This window comes from Balearica regulorum, chromosome 8 (assembly GCF_011004875.1).
Source record: "Balearica regulorum gibbericeps isolate bBalReg1 chromosome 8, bBalReg1.pri, whole genome shotgun sequence".
Classification (NCBI taxonomy): domain Eukaryota; kingdom Metazoa; phylum Chordata; class Aves; order Gruiformes; family Gruidae; genus Balearica; species Balearica regulorum.
Genome location: NC_046191.1, coordinates 24,229,464 through 24,249,237, shown reverse-complemented (window position 1 = coordinate 24,249,237; position 19,774 = coordinate 24,229,464). Strand labels below are relative to the sequence as shown.

Sequence of the window (19,774 nt, the reverse complement as noted above, 5' to 3'; positions counted from 1 at the left end):
CAAACTAACAAGGCTCAACTACACACTTAACCAAAGTTAGTTTGGAAAAGTCATTTGTCATGTTCAATTTCACAAAACTGAAAAGAACAGCAGCTCATTGCACATCCACAATCCACCCCCCAATTTATATATATATATATATACAAATTACATATACCCCCTTGTTATTAACTAACTCAGACACTCACCTGTAGAAAACAGTGTTTTTCCCCAATTCATTACTAATAGCGTTGGCCTCTCTGATCATCACAGATAGCTTCAGAGAATTCCAGTTAAGTGGAACTAATAAAGAACAGAGCACATAACAATTAAGTGGATCAAACAATATGACGCAAGAATTTCAAGGTAATAAAAAAATAATTAAAAAAAAACCCTGCAATTAAAAACTTGAATGGAATTTAGCCAACAACAGTCCAGTGAATCCCCAATACATTGGGAAGAAATGACCCTCCAGCCAAGATAATCCTTTATAAAAGGTCAGGTAAAGGGTATTTCAGAAATAGAAGCATAACACTAGACACTACGCATTAGACTAATCTGAGATAGGAAACTAAGCAGAATTGCTTCTGTTACTCCAGTTTCCTCAATGAGTTCAACCAGCCAGGGGAAGAATGTCTAAGGAATCAGGGTAAATACAGACTACTTTTATCTCCTGCTAACTACCCTGAATGTGATTAAAATGGAGCTTTTAGCACTGTCTGATATATACAGCTTATGAATGGAAAGGATCATAGTAGCCAAAAGACTGCTCTTGTTCAGGATCATTAGAGAAGTGTTAGAGGAAGAGAAAAAGCTTCTGGATCCATATCCACTAAATCCAAGCCCACCAAGCAAAAAAGAAAAAAAAAAAAGTCAGCATTGCCCTTGCAACATTATGTATATACATACTATTCACAGTTTTTTTCCCATTTCCATGATTCTTCTGAAGGGCACATATTTCTTCAGCAATCTTCTGCTTCTCAGCTTCCAGAGCTTCAAGTATCTTTGCATGATGAACAGTGTGATCTTCTAGAGCCTGGAGGAAGAAAAAAAGAGAAAGAAAAACAGAAAAATCAATCGAAAACTCTTAATACTGTTCATTTAAGCAAAATTTTTTTCATGCTGTCATTATGGACTCTCAGAACAGAATGAAATTTATATTTGACATCTGCCGTATTGATATGAAACCCTGCAAATTCAAACTGTGACAGTTTTCTGGTTTTGCTTAGATATTGACATGCTTAAAAGAAATACTGGAATTAAAAAGAAACAACTTTAAAAAGTCATATTTGTTGCAGCAGTCAGATATATATGAACATGAGCCAAAAAACAGTCATTACTTACATTAACGCTTTGAGTCATAACTTTTGGCATAGGCTATGATTGCTGAAGTTTGGTACATGAACAAAACAGTCCACATTACATAAGAAATAAGGTCAGCATTAGTTTATCCCCAAAGTTAATACAGTATCATATTCAGAGTATAAACAAAAGATCTGTTCTTATGCATAAGATCATGTAGAAGAAAAAAAAAAAAAAACAGAAACATTTCACTTACAATGATTTAAAAAAAAAACAAACCGAAAACACACAACACAAAACAAAACCACAGTTTATCAGCTAAAAAGCTTTTTTTTTTTTTTTTTTTTAAATTACCTGCTTGGTAGCTAAGGTCTCCATTTCTAAACGCTTCTTATTGAAGTGTAGTTCTAGCTCAAGATTTTGCTTCGCCTTCTCTAGCTCCTGTATTTTAGTTGCAGCTTGTTGGTTATTCAGTTCTTGGATTTGCTTCTTACGAGATTCTTCTCTCTGAATATAAAAAAAGGGCACATAAGAGGAGGTGTACTACTTCTTCAGCATTTTTGATCCATCCCTTAGGCAGATATTAAGATTTATTTTCACTTCAAAGACATTTAAAACACACAGCCCCTGTAGACTGCTCAGCCCAGTGTCAGCAATAAAAGGCTATATCCCAGTTCACAAACCTCACATTATGTCATCTATAGCACATTTAAGAAATAAGATACTCATCATTATTATTGCTTTACCATGATACACTATTCTATGTAGGCATATATATTATAAAATATTTAAAAGACTAACAATAAAGCAACATACAAACTTGGAAGGAAAAAAAAATGCCATATTAACTAAAATACTGTAGTAATTTAAAAGACTCAGAGTAAGTTAGATTTTGTAGGTATTTTTCTTCACATACAAGTTACACCCTTAAATTCACACTGGATTAACATATTAGTTTCTGTCTTTTAGTTCCTGGCTAATTCTATAAACCAAAATCCCTAGAATAATTCTAAAAAGGAATACCTACTTCATAACTTCTTGCGTTACTAAGTTGTTGGTTTTTTAAAGAAGAAGAATGAGGCTTAGCAATTCCTTAAGACACTGTTATAATATGCAAGACCAAAAAACCAAACCAGCAAAGAACAAAGGAAACATACAAATAGAAACCCCATACTACAGGTTCTGTTTTATTTTATTGTTATGTTTGATGTAATGACACAATGGTAACTTACCACCTCTGCTTCCAGTGATTTTATTTTGCTTTCATAAGCTTCTTTTTGTGAGATCAGTTCTTGCTGAACCATCTCTTTTGCAATTTGGACACTTTGCATCATTTCTTCCTTGGCTTTGAGTCGTGCCTCTTCAATTTCTACTTCAAGCCTGCAAGTGGAAGTATCATACATTTAGAATGCTGGCCTTAATCTCTTATAGGCTGAGATAATAATCTTTTCTTCTATGTTGACAGAGGCCTCCAATTTTAATGGCAAAAATATGAGGTTTTGAGTTTTGTGGGGTTTTTGTTTGGGGGGTTTTTTGTTGAATTTTTGGTTGGGTTGGTTTTTGGGGGGGTTTTGTGGTGTTTTTTGGGGTTTTTTTTTTAGAAAACATCTTTTATACATTACCTAGATATTTTTTTATTTCACAAGGAAAATGTACACACTGGTAAAGGCAGAAGACATTCCAGAATTTTAAAATCTACTTGATTTCTATATTTATTTTATTATGCACCTTTCACAAAATTAAGAACTGTAATAGAAACTCACTAAATCACATTCAGATGCAGAAAAGTAAGATTTAAGTCAATGAGTCTTGTGGTTTAATAACTCCCAGGAGCAAAGCAGGTACAAATAACACTTTACTATTTCTTAAGTTCTCCACCATCACATCACATCACAGAAGACCAAGGCTGTAACTTTGGATTCTTCTCATTCGAAGCATTTGCTTTTCAGGCTTTAAATCTCTTTAAAACATCAAAAGGCAATTTCACACTCATCATGTTACTGGAGAGAAGTGTAATGGAAGAGATCACTACTTTGAGGACCTCTGGAGCTCAGCCTTTACTAGTGGTCTGCATTCTTGACAACTGGACTAGATTGTGGTGATAACCTCTTAGAGGTATACTTTCATTTCAGCTGAGTCTGGGACTTCCATTTCCATTATAGATGGAATTAACAATAACATTTCTATTTTCCACTTTCCCTTATTGTGAAATAATTAATAATCTTAAGTTTTTTATTTCTTAAGCTTATTGCATGGATGCATTAACAACTGAATTTATTTTTAGAACAAGAAGATACAATACTTACTGTGTCCTCTGTGCAATAAGCAGCTCATTCTTTGCAAATTCAAAATCTTTTGGACCATCATGCAACAACATAGTCCCACAAGACGGCCTTTTAACTTTCTGAACTTCTACTGGATGATTAAACCTGAAATAATGGTCTCCCCCAAGGATCACTCGATCACCCTATTAGGGAAGAAAGAAAAAAAAAAAAAGAAGTCTGCTTTACAACTTTGAGGTTTATAAGGAATTTACAGAACTTAAAACATAACAGGTGGGGCTAGAAATCAAAGAGGAAGGACAAATATTTACATTTTCAGAGTCTTCTAAGAAAACTTGCAGTATGAAGTTGTAATAATAACAAAGCTAAGAAATCCACACACGCATATGTTACTCTGACCAAATCTATTACTTACATGATGCAGAACTGTTGGCTCCAAAATGCATTTCCCATTTACGTATGTCTTTGCTTCTTTCAGCGGAATAATACTCACTTTGCCAACAGTATTTTTTATAACACTGAAAACAAGAAACATTTGCAACATCAGTAGCTCATGCAAATGATGTTTCTTAATAGACTAAAATTCATGCTTTAGATAGTGTCCTGTTACTGGTTTTCCGTATGTGGATTGTCTTCATACCACCTAGTTACAACATACATAATTAATGAGTGACAACCTCTATTTTGGAAGAGAATCAGTATTTAAATCTAAGAAGAATCCACTGCTAAAAAAATTACTATAATACCCTGTCCTCTGAGCATTTCTTTGATAACGCTTAATTTCCCAACACGCCCACATCTTTCATGTATTTAGTAATTGATTAGTTAAGTTTCTTCCAGCATTTTGCCTAGGATCAATTGCATGGAATGCACTTAACAGTATTTCTGCAATATGGCCAAATTGCTCTCTACTTTTAGTTTTAAGTAAGAACTGTCAAGGCGTTGCACTTTTCCATTGAACGTAATGCAATAGAGTTATCACACAGCATTATTTGATCAGGTCTTTCTCCAGCATTTCAGCACAAACATAATATTTTGCTACATAAATGAAATGAACAAAGAAATTAAACTACCTTGGTTAAAAGATTTCTAGAGGGAACAGAAGAAAATTACCTTAATCATTGCACAGTACAAAAGTTATCCCTAAATAGTATTTTCCTGGTTAGAAAAACATATTTTGTTACTGCCAGAAGGAAGAGTGATTCCAAAAGAAAGGGAAGAGCAAAAAGAAATATTTCCTGCTCTTGCTTCAAGTATATAAAAAACACTACATACCAATGGTCATCAGCAATCAGCACTCCGGAAAGCTGGATATCATGTTTCGAATTTGGTGTGTATCTTCCAACTGTAGTTTCTCCTTCTTTGATCATATACAATAGCACCTCAGAAAGCTGAGGATCTTCATTGAGATTGACAAGGTTTGGTAGATGATTGTCCATTTTGAATGCAATTCCTGCTTTCTAGGTGAAAGAGAGCTCTGCATAAAAACAATTTACTTTGTGCATTCAAATATCTATATTAAATTTTTCTAAGTAGTCACAGTAGTCTGTTAAAAGAATAGCATTAAGGAAACCAAATCTTACAACCATTCTACTTCTTCTGCAAGGCTTGCTGATGTTATATTTTTGTACTATCTCTCTATAAAAAGTGGATAAATAAAATGTACCTGCAATTCTTGTATATCTTCTAATTTTCTTTTTTCTGCTTGTTCAAATTTTTCTTTCCAGGCCCTTAAAATATTAAGGGGAAAATAACACAACATATTAGGAGAAAAATTACAGCATATAATTTTTATCATTTCTATTTTAAAGACATTAATGACTGCCAAACCTTTGCATTTCGGCCATGTCCCTCTCCTGCTGGTGCAATTTTACCCTCAGAGATGTTATTTCCTGCAAATAACGTCTGTATTTTTCAGGATCAGTGTTCAGAGCACTTTTCTGAGCTGCCTTCAGTTTTTCAATTTCAGCTTTCAATTCTACATTAGACAAACCAGACACATAGTACATATAAAAAATGAAGACAAAATAGGGTTTAGACATTTCAGTATGATACTAGAAAACTCATCCTGCTATTTAAAGTGAAACACCTTTCCCCATTCCAGGTTCTCAAGTATAGCCTAAGATATCATCTGAACTTTGGGGGGGAAAAAAAAAAAAAACTCACAAAGAAGAATAATATTAAAAGGAAGATATCCTGGGTTGTATTAGCCTATTTGACAAGTGGTCAGTCAACACAATAGAATAGTATTAATGACTCTTATGGAGGACTAAGTTAAACACACGTGCAAATGAAAAACCCTCAAATACTGCAGATGTCAACCTCACCTCTGATTAGCTTGGCATTCACATCTTCATTTACTTTAGCAATGTTGATAATTGAACAAGCTTGTTTTGCATAGCGAAGAGTGCTGAGTGTTTCTTCTGTACTGCTGGCAGCTGGACTTACTGTGGCAATCATAGCAGTTTGTGAATTTCCACCAAGACTTTCCTTCAACAACCTTCATTTGACAGGAGAGTAGAAGTCAATCCCTGGCCCTCACATTGAAATAAAAATTCAATTTCTCAATCTGAACAGACTAAATACAAACTACTTAGGGTCTTGCTGCTTATTTAAGAGTGATTGTTAGCTACTTAAAATACAAACCAAAGTCCTGTTTATTCGTTGCCTGATGCAACAGGCTAATTTCTTCTCTCCATATGTCATTTCAGAGAGAAGGAGAGAAGGAGGGAGGGGAAGTGATGCCTCCTGAATAGAAGAGGAATCCACAATCCGAGAAAGCCTTTATTTACTTCTATATAAAAAATTCTGAAGTGTACATACCAAGTAAGGACAGATTCCCGGTAAGGAATGAAAGTTTTCTTTCCATTTTGAGATTGTTTAGAGAGTGCAGAAATAACTTTTCCAAGGGTTAACAGTGATTTATTGATACTCACACCCTCCTACACAAAGCAAAAATAAAAATAATTTAATAACTGTATTTTCTTGTGTGATGTTATCGACTGCACTGTTAATTTAATTGTGCTTACTCAATGTATGGTACAGCTGTATCATATCAAATGTCACTTCTGATTAAAAGCCAACAATAAGATGCAAGAGTATCCTAGATCATCTTCATTTGGAAAAGAGAGACACCCTGGCTTTAACATAAGCACTGTTAAGAACCATCAAACTTGTGAAGGCAGCTCGAAAGAAAGTCCCTTATTAGAAACTGTTTACTTAAATCCCAAAAAAAGGGGCAAGCCCCAACTCCACGTGATATCCGATTCATGATTTGGAATGTCATGTGGACAATTTTTCCTCATTCCTTCTAAAGGATCATTAGGCATGCAGAACACGGGGAGTGCTGTCCTAAGCAAGATCTGGCCTGCCCTACTGCACAGTAAAAACTGCTTCTTCAGGCCATCCACTCCCACTAGCAAAATACTGTGCGATACTTATAAGCTTAAGGGCTACGTATCCTTTTATAACTACAGATCCTGCCCAAGAGTCCTGCTAGGTGAGGATGCTGTGTAGGGGTATTCTTTGGAATCAATCCTTTTACACAGATTTCCAATCTTGGCTTACCTTCAGCCTTTCTCCAGTGGTCTGAGCTGTTGAGCAGCATTCACTGCCAGCTAGATCGATTAGATTTATGTGACTGGTAAGCCTACGATCGCATTGTTCTTCATCCACAAATTCTACCTAGAAAAAGAGGGAGATGTTTGCGTTCAAACCAAAATTAAAAGCCTGAGGACAAGCAGAAATGTAACAAGCTGTTCACTTCAAATACATTAAAAAATTGACACTTCCATTTACTTTTTGACAGGATACTTTCATGTACATCCCTTGAAGGAGACCAAGTTCAGACTTCTAACAATAGTATCAATTGCTTGCAGTTGAATAACTGTATAAGCATAAACTGCACAAACAGCAGATCAGCAAACTACGGGTTTGGGTCTGAAGTTTGACTATTGTGGCTATCCAATACCCATGGAAATCAGTAAGCTGTTACTGACTTCAAGCAATGAAGATGAGCTAAGTAGCCAGTGGAAAAGTCTCAGGACTAGTTCTGATAGAGAAAAGAAATAATCTAGTGGTGAGAATGGTGAGGGAAAGAAGGAAGGAGACTATTAAGAAATTGGGCCAAAAAATTAAACCAAGAACAACAAAAAAAACCAAACCAACAAGTTATTTGTGAATGGAGAAGATTGTCTGTTAACTGAGGAGCTCTACCTATTTAACTTCTCTTTTCAATCTCATCTCACTAAGTCGTGTTTTGTCTCTTACACATCTGTAAACCAGATGCAGAGTTGTAGTCGCCGTATCCTGGAGATACATGGGTGAGAGAGTTATCCTGAAGCAAGGAAATGTTTACTCAGTGAACTGTGTTGAAACTGAGCAGAAACTGCATCTCCAACCATTCTCCCAGCTCATCACCTGCAGGAACTCAGCACAGCTATCCACCTTGCATAGCCTAACATTCTTAGAAGCCAAGATGTGTTGGCAGCAGTGTGAAGTTAGGTCTGGCCTCAGTTTGGAGTCCAGTTACATCTCAAAACTCAAACTCAAAAGCTTCAAATTTCTCCTAGATCTGCCAGTCTAGACATACTTATATTGCTGCTATAAATACACACAGCACAGAGACATCAGAATGTACTCAGAGCATGTAAAATAAGTTTTACTGTGTAGAAAGACATGTTAAAATGCCCTGTGGATTATTCATCTTCAAGTATATTCTCACAACAATTTTCTAGGCAGTACACAAAACTACTTTTTACTACCCAGTTTGAACCAATATAAAATACCCAGCAATACCTTGGTTTGTGTCATGACAAGGGTGAAGACAGAATGAGACCTAGAGCTCTTGTCATTCATTACTGTAGCAGCTGTTGCTCTCTGCTTATTTCCTAGTTCAAGCCAACTCTGCAAGAGATAAAAGTCAGGGTGTAAAACCAAAACCTACTTTGGGTAGTTAACTGAAGATTAAAATGCTTGCAAATAAAGTTATTAACACAAATGATGACTCTATAAGGGAGGAATTAAAACTTAAACCTAAGAGATAGCCATATGAAGAGAGTGGCACTTGCCTGTATACATCTACTTAGCTCCATTATGTAGGACTAGTCTTCATTATCCTTTTACAAAATCAGCTGAAATATCATAGACTACTGGGCAGTCTGTAAAGCATTTTCTTCCCATCCATGGAATTTAGTTTTCAGCAGTGAAGGAAGGAGCAAGTAGAAATATTTTTACTCCCTTTTGGTAACCAAATAACTCTTACCTGGATATCAGAGTAAGAATTGACAACATTCCTAAGGTGGGGGGAAAAAGAAAAGTTTGGGTTCAGACTGTTTTCTTTCTACAGTTTTCCCTGCTGCCTGAGTTCTGACACATTTCCCCAGTTACACATATAATACAAATATATCATGAAAGCTCCAGTTGTCTTGAAACTTCCACACAGTTATTTCACTAAAGGAAATATGTCAAGTCAAACTAGACATGAGTATGCATTTTTGTAAAACTACGTGATACCAAGATCTTGCCTAATTTACAGGTGAGTACACAAGCTTTCACAGAGTCTCAAGATAATAATTAGCATACTTTTTCAGGATTACACCATACATCTATTAAAATGAGAACAGTTAAGACTTACACTGTCAGGCCTTCCACGTATGGTCCTAACACTGGATGTTCTCTTACACGAAGCTAGTGAGAATAATTTTAAAAGAAAAATTATTAGGAGTGCATTAGTTAGACCTACCACTCAGACTTTCTTAACTTTAAGATATTCCTATCTACATCCCTGGTATGACTTTTATCATCAACAAAACTTCGCATGAATCATCTAGAACAATATTTTCAGGAAAATACCTACAACTGAATTTTTCCAGCTGCCTGAGAAATCACAGCAGACTGCACCAGGCCATCAGTTACATAGCTAACTGCAAGATTATGTATCTTATGTAAGATATTTACATAAGAAAAAAAAAATCTTTTCTGCAACATAAATCTATTATGTTTCCAAGTTAAATAGCTTAGCACAAAGTCACTGACAAAACTCAGATGAAAGCACTCCTACTACAAACAAGACAGTATAGTCTTTACTTCTATATAACTAGTCCATGTAAGTCCCATGTTTAGGATAAAGGACTTATTTCAACAGCAAGTTGAATGTAGTATATCTTCTTTATCATAAACGAATACTCATAATTTACACACAAGTGGCCAGTATAGTGTTCAATATATCAAAATACAGAAAGTACTTTTTTTAAAAAAAAAAAAAAATAAATCAAACATGATAAATTCCTTCCTCACATCCTCTACTTAATACAAGTGTCTTTAATTTATGGTTTTACATATTCTAACACACAAGCATAAAAACTAGCTACACTAGTTTAACTAGTGATTCTTAACTAGTTAATCAGGTCACTGATTCCCCCCAGCTTCTTGGGAAACAACCAACCAACACTTAAAAAAAAAAAAAAAAAAAAGGAACTTCTTGACAGCCCCACGGCTCTAAGCAGTAAATTATCCAGGGCAAAGAATCTGAAAGATATTATCTATCTTGGTGCTAAGCTCTTATACAATAGTAGTTTTCTGTAGCTGGGTAATGTAAATGCACAGGGGAAACCAAGACGGGAAAATCTCCCTTTGCAACATTTTTTCATGCATATACTATGGACTGAAATTAGATATGTAGAGTCAGTGGCAAACAGGCATCCTAGTAGATAAAGAATACACAGATATTTTCAGAAAGTGAATGGACATTTCAGTAGTGCCTAGAACTGTACAAGTTCAATTAGGAAAATACTTTTCTTTTTTTCCTCTCTCCAAACACCATTGGAAGCCTCCCAACGCTATCATACTTCCATTTTAGAACTCCATCTAACTTACAAGATTATAACTCAAATTATATTGCATAGAAGAGTCTTAACATAATCTGGAGATTTGGATAAATAATATTCTAAGAGACTTGTTATAAAGGCTGGTAAGATCATCTTCATTTTACAGATAAGGAGAGATGTTAGCAACAATTTTGAGAGATGCTATTGAAATCTTTTGGGTTTTTTTTCCAGCAAGATTTCTTTTCACTTAGCGTTTCTGAAGTGCCAAGCATTTTGCTTGAAGTTATATAGTGAGAATTTTTTTTTTTACTCGAATCTCATTATTCACAACAATCTAAGGTACTTGGAGAACAAAACAATGTTCACTTGTCATTTGTGGGTTTTTGTTTACAGATGCCACTGCTTTGAGATTATGCAAATACTTGTTTCCATGAGCAACTTACTGGTTGTTTCTTCTGTCCACTGTCAGCTTTAAAGACAAGCAAATCATGGATTTTCTCATTGTATACTTCAAAAAAGCTCATTTCAAGATGATACAAAATCTAATAAAATTAATAATAAAAGAATTGTTAATATAGTCCACAAAACATTTTCATCATCCTTTGTTTCACAAGTTAACCTAGATTAACAGATCCTGCTATTCAATGTTATAGGCATTTATACTGAAGGGACTTTCCAAGAGAAGCAATATCCTAAACCAGGGATCTGCTATTGCCAAGTATACAATTTATTGGAATTCCATCCATACCCATTCCCAGATGATAATTATCAAGCTTAAAAATAAAATATATATATGTATTTTAGAAGTTTGAGTGTTGGGTTTCTCGTATATGAAAACACAGTTTTGTTTGCACCTGCGGCAGTCTCATTCCCTTAGGGACTGGGCTTCTACAGCATGATATGTGTAACAGAGAAGGCATGGATTGATGTTGTCAACATCCTGGCATGGAACAGAATGACCTAATGGAAAGATAAACTGCAATTCTACCTACAGCAATTCTTAAAAGTACCGAACAACAAATTTTCCATGAAAATATGTCTCCTTCCTCTGAAGGCATCCAGATCTTTTCTTTTTTAAATAAAATGGAATTTTCTTTAAGAGACAATGAAGACTGCAGCAAAACCACTAAAATATTTAAGTCAGAAATACAAGATTTGAGACAATTTGCAGCAACAGAATCACTTATTTACAATGAAAATCTTAAAGTCTTAAAAAAACCCACACCAGGTGGAGGTAGTTGATTTTTTTTTTTTCATTTCAGCAAGAATATCGAGCTAGAATACTAGAATTAGAATACTATTTAAAGTGTATTTTGCTTTGATATGTGACAACATTTAAAGGTAAATTCATCTTTTTTGAGTTATTTTATATGCCTCCACTGAAAGTATGGAACTCACTAGGATTTCTTTTTACCTTTCCTTATATAAATCTTACCTTGTAAGACATGCTGTATAGATGAAAGAATCCTAGTCTAGTGACACAGCAAAAACAGCATGCCCATATTTCTTTTTCACATTATCATCATTAATGAATCAAAACAACGTTCATTTTGACTATTTAGGAACCCTGTTAATCAGAACTACTGGCAGAAATAACATTTGAATCAGCAAAAGAATACAGACATTAACAAATGGATCAGCACTAAGGTATAAAATGAAAGAATGAAACAGGTATCAAAATTCTGAAATGCATCGGTTTCCTCATAATTCAATGTAAGGTCAATAGCATAAGCATATTACCTGTTGCTTGTCCATTTGTGTTATACGAGCGAAAAGATCTTCACAAAGTCTTGGAATTATTCCTCGGTCTTCATCAAATCCCATCATCCTGTAGTTACAAAAAAACTGGCTAGTTCAGTTTTGTAACCCTCTATAGCTAGTTCTGGTATTAATTGTATAGCTCTAAAGCTGAAATGCCATATGCTTCTAAGTTATAGAAGTAGTAAGTGACAGAAATAAACCAGATCTAAGTTCATGCTTGCTTGTGCAGGGAGTTGAACAAGATGATGTCCAGAGGTCTTTTCTAATTCAGCCATTGAGAAATTGGTTGAAAGCTTAAGTCAAATGAAAACCCTACAGCAACTGAAGAGTAAGTTGTACTATAAACAGTAAACCTATAGATGTTTGATATCTTAACATGCATGCATTTTGTATTCTCTGCATCCTGCCAATGCAGTAACCTAAGCCTCTCTCCACCTCTAGTGTAGTTTTTTCCTGTCTAGTTCTGCCACTGCAGAACACCAGTGTACCAGACTAATTCAGCTGCAGTCTAGAGACTCCTACATCTGCCCAACACAGCTGTCAATAGAAGTTGTGTAGACCTGACCTGAGGAAACAGTTGTTACTGATATCAATTTCAGCCTTGCTGAAAATATAGAAAGGGGTGAAGGCAAGAGGAAAATAAATTTTAAAAAGAATACAACAAACCTACAAATAGGATAACAACTGCAATATTGAGCATATCTTTCTTTTAGGGCAAGGTAAATAAACATTACAAGTAAAAGTAGAGTTCCCACTTAAAAAGAAAATCTTACCACTGTATAAGTTCTGTATCTATGATAAATTCAATACAAAACATAAAATTGTGATATATTGAATACAAATGTTTCTGATCCTCAACTACATATTTAAGTCTATAGAACTGCATGGGAATTGTAAAGCTGAGAACTGATTTTAAAAGATACATGGTTGGAAACAAAACAGTTCACTAGGCATTCTATTGAAAAACTTACATTAGGTATATAAAATTGGCTATAAACCCTCAAAACGTTATTTGTCTGGAATTATTTTGGGTAAAGATTAGATTTCAAATAAGCAATGTCACAAACATATTTATTTATTTATTTAAAGTTCTGAAACAATCAGGACCATACTTAGAAAGGTCTCTCAAAGGTCTTGGCCAAAAACCATAATATACTTTAGAACATGTCACTTCACGTACAAAATAACAAACAGTGGTGAACCATAGCACTACGAAAGCCTGAGAAGCTCTCCACATTAATAAAGGTTTTTCTTCACTAAAATCTCTGGAAAGAGCTTTTATTTTCTTCACTAGATGTAGAAAGAGGTCAGCGCCAGACACATAAGAATACTCCGCAGCTAACACTCTCATGTACTATAAATATTGTTTGAATTATTTTTGTTTGGTTTGAAATATACAAAAACATTTTAACACAATTCAATAACTATGACATCTATTCCATACAATCTCTTTTCATGACTTTACATTGCATAACAAGTGGCTCCTACAGAATTTTAACAATTATTGTTAGGAACTTACGTGTATGATTTTCCAGAACCAGTCTGCCCATAAGCAAAAAGACAAGTGTTATAGCCCTCAAAAGCTCTTTCTAGGAGTGGCACTGCCAAAGTTTTATAAATAATTGCTTGGCTTGCAAAATTAGGATGACACTTGTCAAAAGACCAGAAAGAGAAGTCATAACTGAAGCTGTAAACTTGGTTTGTGGCTGGATTTTGTACAGCTGTCTCTGAACCACTCATGGAGACTACAGGGAGTGAGTTTTCATTTTTCTCTCTGAATGGAAGAAGGGAAAAAAAAAAATTAAAAAGCATAAACTACATGCTTTAAGTTAGTGATTTCAATCAACTGCCTTATGGAAAATAAGAAGTTTAGTAATCGTTGTTAAATAAAACATTTGATAAACATACAAAGTATTCAAGCTCAAAATCATTCATCTCATGCATACGCAAAAAATTGTCCCAAACATTTATAAAGTGAATTCAACCTCTTAAGAAAATCTTTTTCTTGATATAACGTGAAACATCAGCTGATTTCTAAGTATGTATTATAACCTTATTGGGTCAATGATTAAACAATTCAAAAAATACAAAGCAGGAATCAACATACCCTATAAAAGCTACTATTAGCATCAGAATTAAGTCCAGGATACAAACCTGTTACTGAAAGGCCGTACACGCACAGCTACAATCACTTTGCTGTTTTCCACTTTGAAAAAATCTTTCTCAGTGGTCTTGCTCTCAGCTAGAGTTTCTGTGTTCTCTTTTGGTTTTGAACTTCTACTCGCAGAAAGAGAGCTGGAGACACTAGTTTTCTTTTTGGCTAGAATTTGAAGACAAGGTGTTCGTTTATTTGAAGCAGACAGAGATGGTTGATCCTGAGAAGTGGTGTTCTTTGGTGTAAGCTTAAACCCTTCTGTTGAACCTTTTGTTGGCGTCCTTGGTCTTTCCACACTGTTGTATTTATTATAAAAGTGTTGCAATCTTTGCTTTTCAGTTAGCTTATTTATATCACCTTTTTCATTCAGTTGTTCCCCTGATATCCGATTAATATATTTTGAGGTAACTAATTGTTCTGATTTAGGAACTTCATTCTGCAATTTTATGTCAGCAGCGCATGTCCTATATTTTAAATATATGCAGCTATCATTTTCACACAGACCATCAACAAAGCCAAAGGAATCCTTGCTGTTTGGGTTACACTGCAACTTCATACTTGACTGACCCTCAGCTAATTTAAAGCTTGATTTTACATCATGGGTACCGTTATTATTAATATTTGGTGGAAGTGCAATCTTACAATTTCTTTGGGCAGCAGATTTATTTTCTGTTCCAGGCACAGTATTCTGACTAATTTTACTTTTCTCTATGGAGCCAGTCCTCACACGCCTCTGCAGAGTAAGTTTTTTCTCCATTTGTGTATTTTCCATGCCCTGCATTGTGTTTGTATGCAATTGTTCACTACTGGACGCTGATTTTTTGCTTGCTCCAGTTCTCCTCTGGAGTGTTAATTTGACTTCAGGTTTAAATGTAGTTGATGCGTCACTCACTTTTTTACAGGCTGAAATCACATAGGTCCTATTTACTTCCTCAGTCTTACTCTGAGAACATGAAAGTAGACTATCCTTTTCCTCCTCTGACACTTGTGATTTCAGCTGCTGCCTAAACGCTTTGCTGCTGGTAAAGGTATTCTGTGAAGAAGTCTTCTGCAAAGTGGTAGTACCTCGTGCCTCAGAGGAACTTCTTGCAGGAACTGTGTAAATAGGCATTTTGTCTTCCAGCAAATTAACATCAGGGTTTTAATAAGTACACCACCTTTACTAAAAGATTATTTCTAGTTGCTTCTTCTTATGGAATCTGGGGAGAAAAAGGAAAAACTTTTATGATGATGGTGTTCAGTGCGAGTTATGTTTTGGTGCATGGGGAGGTCTTCACATATATTTACTACAGTAAATATATGTCCCCAAACATTAAGAACAATTAGTATCCTGTTTCACCTCAAGCACTTAAAAAAGTAATTCTTCTATATTTGAATGACAGCTTCTGCCAATAGTAGGCTATTTGATTCCATTTATTGAATTTTATGATTTGTTTCAGAGTGTAAACCAAACATCACAAAGAAGCATGAGTTGGTACAAAGAACGAGCTAACTATTTAGCAACAAAAATCACCATGGACGTTTCTTCCGAGTGATCTACCATCATCCCCACAGAAAGGGAATTCAAGATCACGCCTCTCCATTGACTCACAACTATTTATGCTCTTGGTGTTTCACAACTAACAGACTCTAATAGAACAACAAATTATTATCATTGAATAGGAAATCCGTGAACATAACAGATTTTTTTTTTAGGATTCTGATATATAATATAAAACACACTATCAGAATAAATCAGTTAATAAAGATGAGAATTACAATACATTTGGACATTATTTTAGTTAGTTAATTTAGTACATACATGCATTGCAAAACCTAGCCTAGGGGACAGAAGAAAAACTGTTAAACGTGTTCCACATCCTTTCTACATGTAAATATTTAAAAAGCTGTATATATCCAATCTGGATAGAAAACTATGCTTTCACTTTTGCATGTGCATCATAGTTACCAGGCAGTTGCAGGTTTGACATCACTACTACGAATATGCCAGCTGCAATTAATTTGCTATTAAAAGTCAACAAGACACCACTTGCCTTAGAGCCTTCAAAAATTGCATATATCATTAACAAAAGCAGCACACGGTCAGGGGAAGAAAAAGGCAAGTAAGATGAGAGAAACAACCATTTAACCATTGCTCCAATAGAAGTTTCTTTTGATGCTACACTTTTAAGTTAGAGCTTTTGGACTACTCTCAGAATTTATGCAACTACATCCACTTCTACATGTATCATGACTGCACAAAGTTTTCATAGCTCAAAAGTTGTGAGGAAAGTTTCAGGAATTTCAAACTAGAGTGTGTTTATTGCTCAATCCAGTTTGATACAGGAATCTTCTTATGCTACACGAGTTGTAAAATACACATTTTGTGGTTCTGTCTAGCAGTCAGTAAATAAAGAAACATGGCTGTAAGCCATGGATTGCTTTAGTGTTTTCTGGAAAGTCCATCTTTTCCATTCAGCTTTAAATTAACTAGCATAACAACAGAAGTTCTCCCCTCCTGTTGTTATAGCTGTGCCTTGCAAATATTCACTAAGCTTTTCTATAAAAAAGCTTAATCTTCTCGTTAAATGCTCCTTCATTCTAAAATAAGGTTCAAGACTTGGTAAAAGTACTCGTTCCTCATTTTCAATTGATTACAAATACTAATTAGAGATGAAACGCAAGTGTTCAAAGCTGGCTGAAAGCGTAGGAGAAATCGATAGCTTTTCTATCCTTCAGCAAACCTACCCTCCTCAGGCGAGCCCCCGTAAGACTCTCGACGCAGCCACAGATGTTTTACGACCACCCCGCCGAAGGTGCCCCTCAGCCCCGCCGGGTCGCCGGGCGCGGCCACGGGCAGAAGGCGAAGAAGAAGCAGCGGCTGACCAACCGAGCCTGAAGGGGAGCCCGCCACCCCCTGCTGCCGACCCAGCTCTGCGGCTCCCGAAACAATGGCCCACCCGTGCCGCGGCCAGCCGCAGGCCCGGGGGACGCCCCCAGGAAACCCACCCCCGGACCGCGGGAGGGAGCCCCGTCCCTCACCTCACAACGGCCCCTCCTCACCCGCTCCGCTCCAGACGCGCCTCGCGCCCTCTCCCTGCCCCGTTTGAATGCGCCGGGCCCGCAGGGATTGGCTCTCGCGAGGACTTGCGTCAGAAGGGGCGGCCCCGAGCGCGCCGCCGCCGGGCGTCGCTCTCGACCCCGAAGCGTCCCGGAGGTTCCGGGCCCGCTCGTACGGCCGCGGGACGGAAGGAAGGGGACGGCGGGCCGGGAGTGCTGCCGGCTCAGAGCCGCCACTCCTTGCCAGGGGCAGCTGCGGCTTTCCAATCGGAAGCGTTTCCTTCCCTCCAGGGAGGTCCCGGTGCCGACAACCTGCGGCCGATGGGCGGAAGCCCGACGCAGCCGGTGACCCCTCAAACGCCAGGCACAGCCCGGCTCTACCCGCCGGCCCGTTAACGGAGCCACTCAGCAGCGTCCGGCGCCGCGTTGGAGCCAGAACACAGCGCTTAGCTCCCCACCCTCAGAAAAAAGGGGACTATTGAAGAGTTTGAGGATTGCAGGATGAGAAAGATTATCAAGTACCACTTCATGAAATCTCCACAAGAAATAAAAATTGGTCTCTTGCCAAAGGATATATATCTTTTGAAAAAGATTTGGCATTTATAAATACTGTACAATCGAGTTCATATGAAAAAGTTTAAAGAAAAAAAATCCAGCAGAGGGTGACAAAAGACAAAAGCACGGGGAGGTGTTAAAAACTAGTTTTTCCCCTATGTGAGATTATTAAAGTACTAACAACAGTGCAAATAAAAGAAATAATCTGAAATATTTCAGATTATCAGAAATAATAGAGGTTTGTCATTGAGAACTATATAAATCTGTTCTTGTTAAAGAATGCCTGGCACCAGCACCATGCTTATGCCATCTGTCTTGCAGCAGGTTAAGACCTACTCTCTGTTTCTAGTTGGGGGGAAAAATATTCAGCTACTGAACTTTTTAAAATGAGTTAGCTACCAAACAAAGTCAGTCTCTTGTAATGCTGTCCTTTGGCCAAAGAGTGGACATAGAATACATAAGGCTAACATCTAACTACCTGGGACATCTCAGTCTGCCAAAAATGGATGATGCAGCAGCTTGAAAGGTCTGATGAAACAAGTATCTCAAGCCTCAGCCTAAAAGGAAAAAAAAAAAAAAAAAAAAGGAACTTTGGATGGTAAGTCATACAACACTATCTTAATACAGTTTTGGTCTTGTTTCCTGAAAAAAAAAGAAACAGCATCTGCTGTGCTTAAATGAGCAGTAAATAAGTAAATATGATCAGTTAGACATTAACTACCATGTTACATGAAATAAGAACACAGATTTCTTCTTTAACCTATGTGGTTTATCCTATTGTCTACAATGAAGTTATACCAATAACTGAGTATTTCTGCTATCGCAAAGCGCTTGAGCAGGACTTTTAGCCAGTCCACAGGCAATGAAGGAGAAACTAAACTTTCAGTACTGTTTACAAACAAAACTTGCATGTATGTTCACAAGAAACCCCCAGAGAACATACTGAGGATTCAATCCCAGGGGAAGCTTTTATATAAACTAACAGGAAGAGATGGAGCCTTGTTTTCAGACACCAGACCCCAATTTTTATTTTTTTTTTTTTGGGGGGGGAGGAAGAGGATGTCCTTAGCAAAGATCTTACCTCAATACAATGACATAAAAATTACCAGAAGAGTGTGTTTCCCAACAAGGCTGAAAAAATTATTCAGAAATATTGAAACAAAATAGTTTGTTGCAAGCAAGACCAAAGACTACTGGTTTTGAAAAAGGGTCACAGACTATTTTTACTAGGTACTACTGTAACTCAAACCCACAATAGTCTGTATTTCAAAATGAAGATGAGATAAAAATGAGACTCCTTAAAAAACAGAATATATAAACTTCTAAAAAAGGCAAGATACAAGGCATCATAATTTCATGTTTATTTTTAATCACTTTCATTATAATTCCATCAGATAACTATAAATATATCTTTATTACCTCTGAGAACTATTTTTGTCATGTTTTCTAATAATGTCCATAATATTATCTCCTGTTACAAGACTATTCTGTAATTGTTTAAGTCTCTGTTGTTCCCTTCTCTTTTGGTCATGAAGATACGGGGAATTAAGCAGCTGTGGGGGAAGAATGGTGCCTGTTGGTTTTACTCTCTTCACAACATCCCAAAAGAGCTTCTTGCTGTTGTTATTGATGAAAGTAATTGCAGTTCCACTGTGACCCAACCTCCCCGCTCTTCCAACCTGAAAAAGCAAAAACTCATTTTAAGTTATCAATATTAAATGGAAGTCCTTCATATATCCTTAAAGTTTATTTTCTGTTATAAACCAGCAACTAACCTAAGTGACAAAACCAAATCTCTTTATCTCATCCTCTAAGCACAACCTTTTAATAAACTTCCTGAGCACAGATCTGAAGCTTTAGCTTAAACACATCTG

The 19,774-nt window shown here is 36.3% G+C and overlaps 2 protein-coding genes across 15 annotated transcripts in view; both read right to left on the bottom strand.

Annotated features, from left to right (window-relative positions):
* The window catches only part of KIF14 (kinesin family member 14), a 30,536-nt gene extending 13,099 nt beyond the window's left edge, over nucleotides 1–17,437 (bottom strand). For 2 of the 4 annotated variants that reach the window (XM_075760133.1, XM_075760135.1), the window contains exons 1-20: nucleotides 17,328–17,403; nucleotides 14,306–15,505; nucleotides 13,671–13,925; nucleotides 12,131–12,218; nucleotides 10,834–10,932; nucleotides 9,199–9,251; nucleotides 8,827–8,857; nucleotides 8,361–8,468; nucleotides 7,131–7,247; nucleotides 6,387–6,505; nucleotides 5,891–6,063; nucleotides 5,394–5,541; nucleotides 5,230–5,293; nucleotides 4,839–5,023; nucleotides 3,979–4,081; nucleotides 3,588–3,748; nucleotides 2,514–2,661; nucleotides 1,636–1,788; nucleotides 889–1,015; nucleotides 189–282 (exon numbers count right to left, since the gene is read on the bottom strand). In XM_075760133.1, the coding sequence (XP_075616248.1) occupies nucleotides 189–282; nucleotides 889–1,015; nucleotides 1,636–1,788; nucleotides 2,514–2,661; nucleotides 3,588–3,748; nucleotides 3,979–4,081; nucleotides 4,839–5,023; nucleotides 5,230–5,293; nucleotides 5,394–5,541; nucleotides 5,891–6,063; nucleotides 6,387–6,505; nucleotides 7,131–7,247; nucleotides 8,361–8,468; nucleotides 8,827–8,857; nucleotides 9,199–9,251; nucleotides 10,834–10,932; nucleotides 12,131–12,218; nucleotides 13,671–13,925; nucleotides 14,306–15,417 (3,338 nt within the window). In that variant the 5' untranslated portion in view covers nucleotides 15,418–15,505; nucleotides 17,328–17,403. Of the gene's footprint in view, nucleotides 1–188; nucleotides 283–888; nucleotides 1,016–1,635; nucleotides 1,789–2,513; nucleotides 2,662–3,587; nucleotides 3,749–3,978; nucleotides 4,082–4,838; nucleotides 5,024–5,229; nucleotides 5,294–5,393; nucleotides 5,542–5,890; nucleotides 6,064–6,386; nucleotides 6,506–7,130; nucleotides 7,248–8,360; nucleotides 8,469–8,826; nucleotides 8,858–9,198; nucleotides 9,252–10,833; nucleotides 10,933–12,130; nucleotides 12,219–13,670; nucleotides 13,926–14,305; nucleotides 15,506–17,327 lie in introns of those variants that run through there. The other 2 variants (XM_075760134.1, XM_075760136.1) reach the window with 2 other exon arrangements.
* Nucleotides 17,438–19,248: 1,811 nt separating this feature from the next.
* DDX59 (DEAD-box helicase 59) overlaps nucleotides 19,249–19,774 on the bottom strand; it is a 31,034-nt gene continuing 30,508 nt past the window's right edge. For all 11 annotated transcript variants that reach the window (XM_075760124.1, XM_075760125.1, XM_075760129.1 and 8 more), the window contains one exon: nucleotides 19,249–19,579. In XM_075760124.1, the coding sequence (XP_075616239.1) occupies nucleotides 19,316–19,579 (264 nt within the window). In that variant the 3' untranslated portion in view covers nucleotides 19,249–19,315. The remainder of the gene's footprint in view (nucleotides 19,580–19,774) is intronic.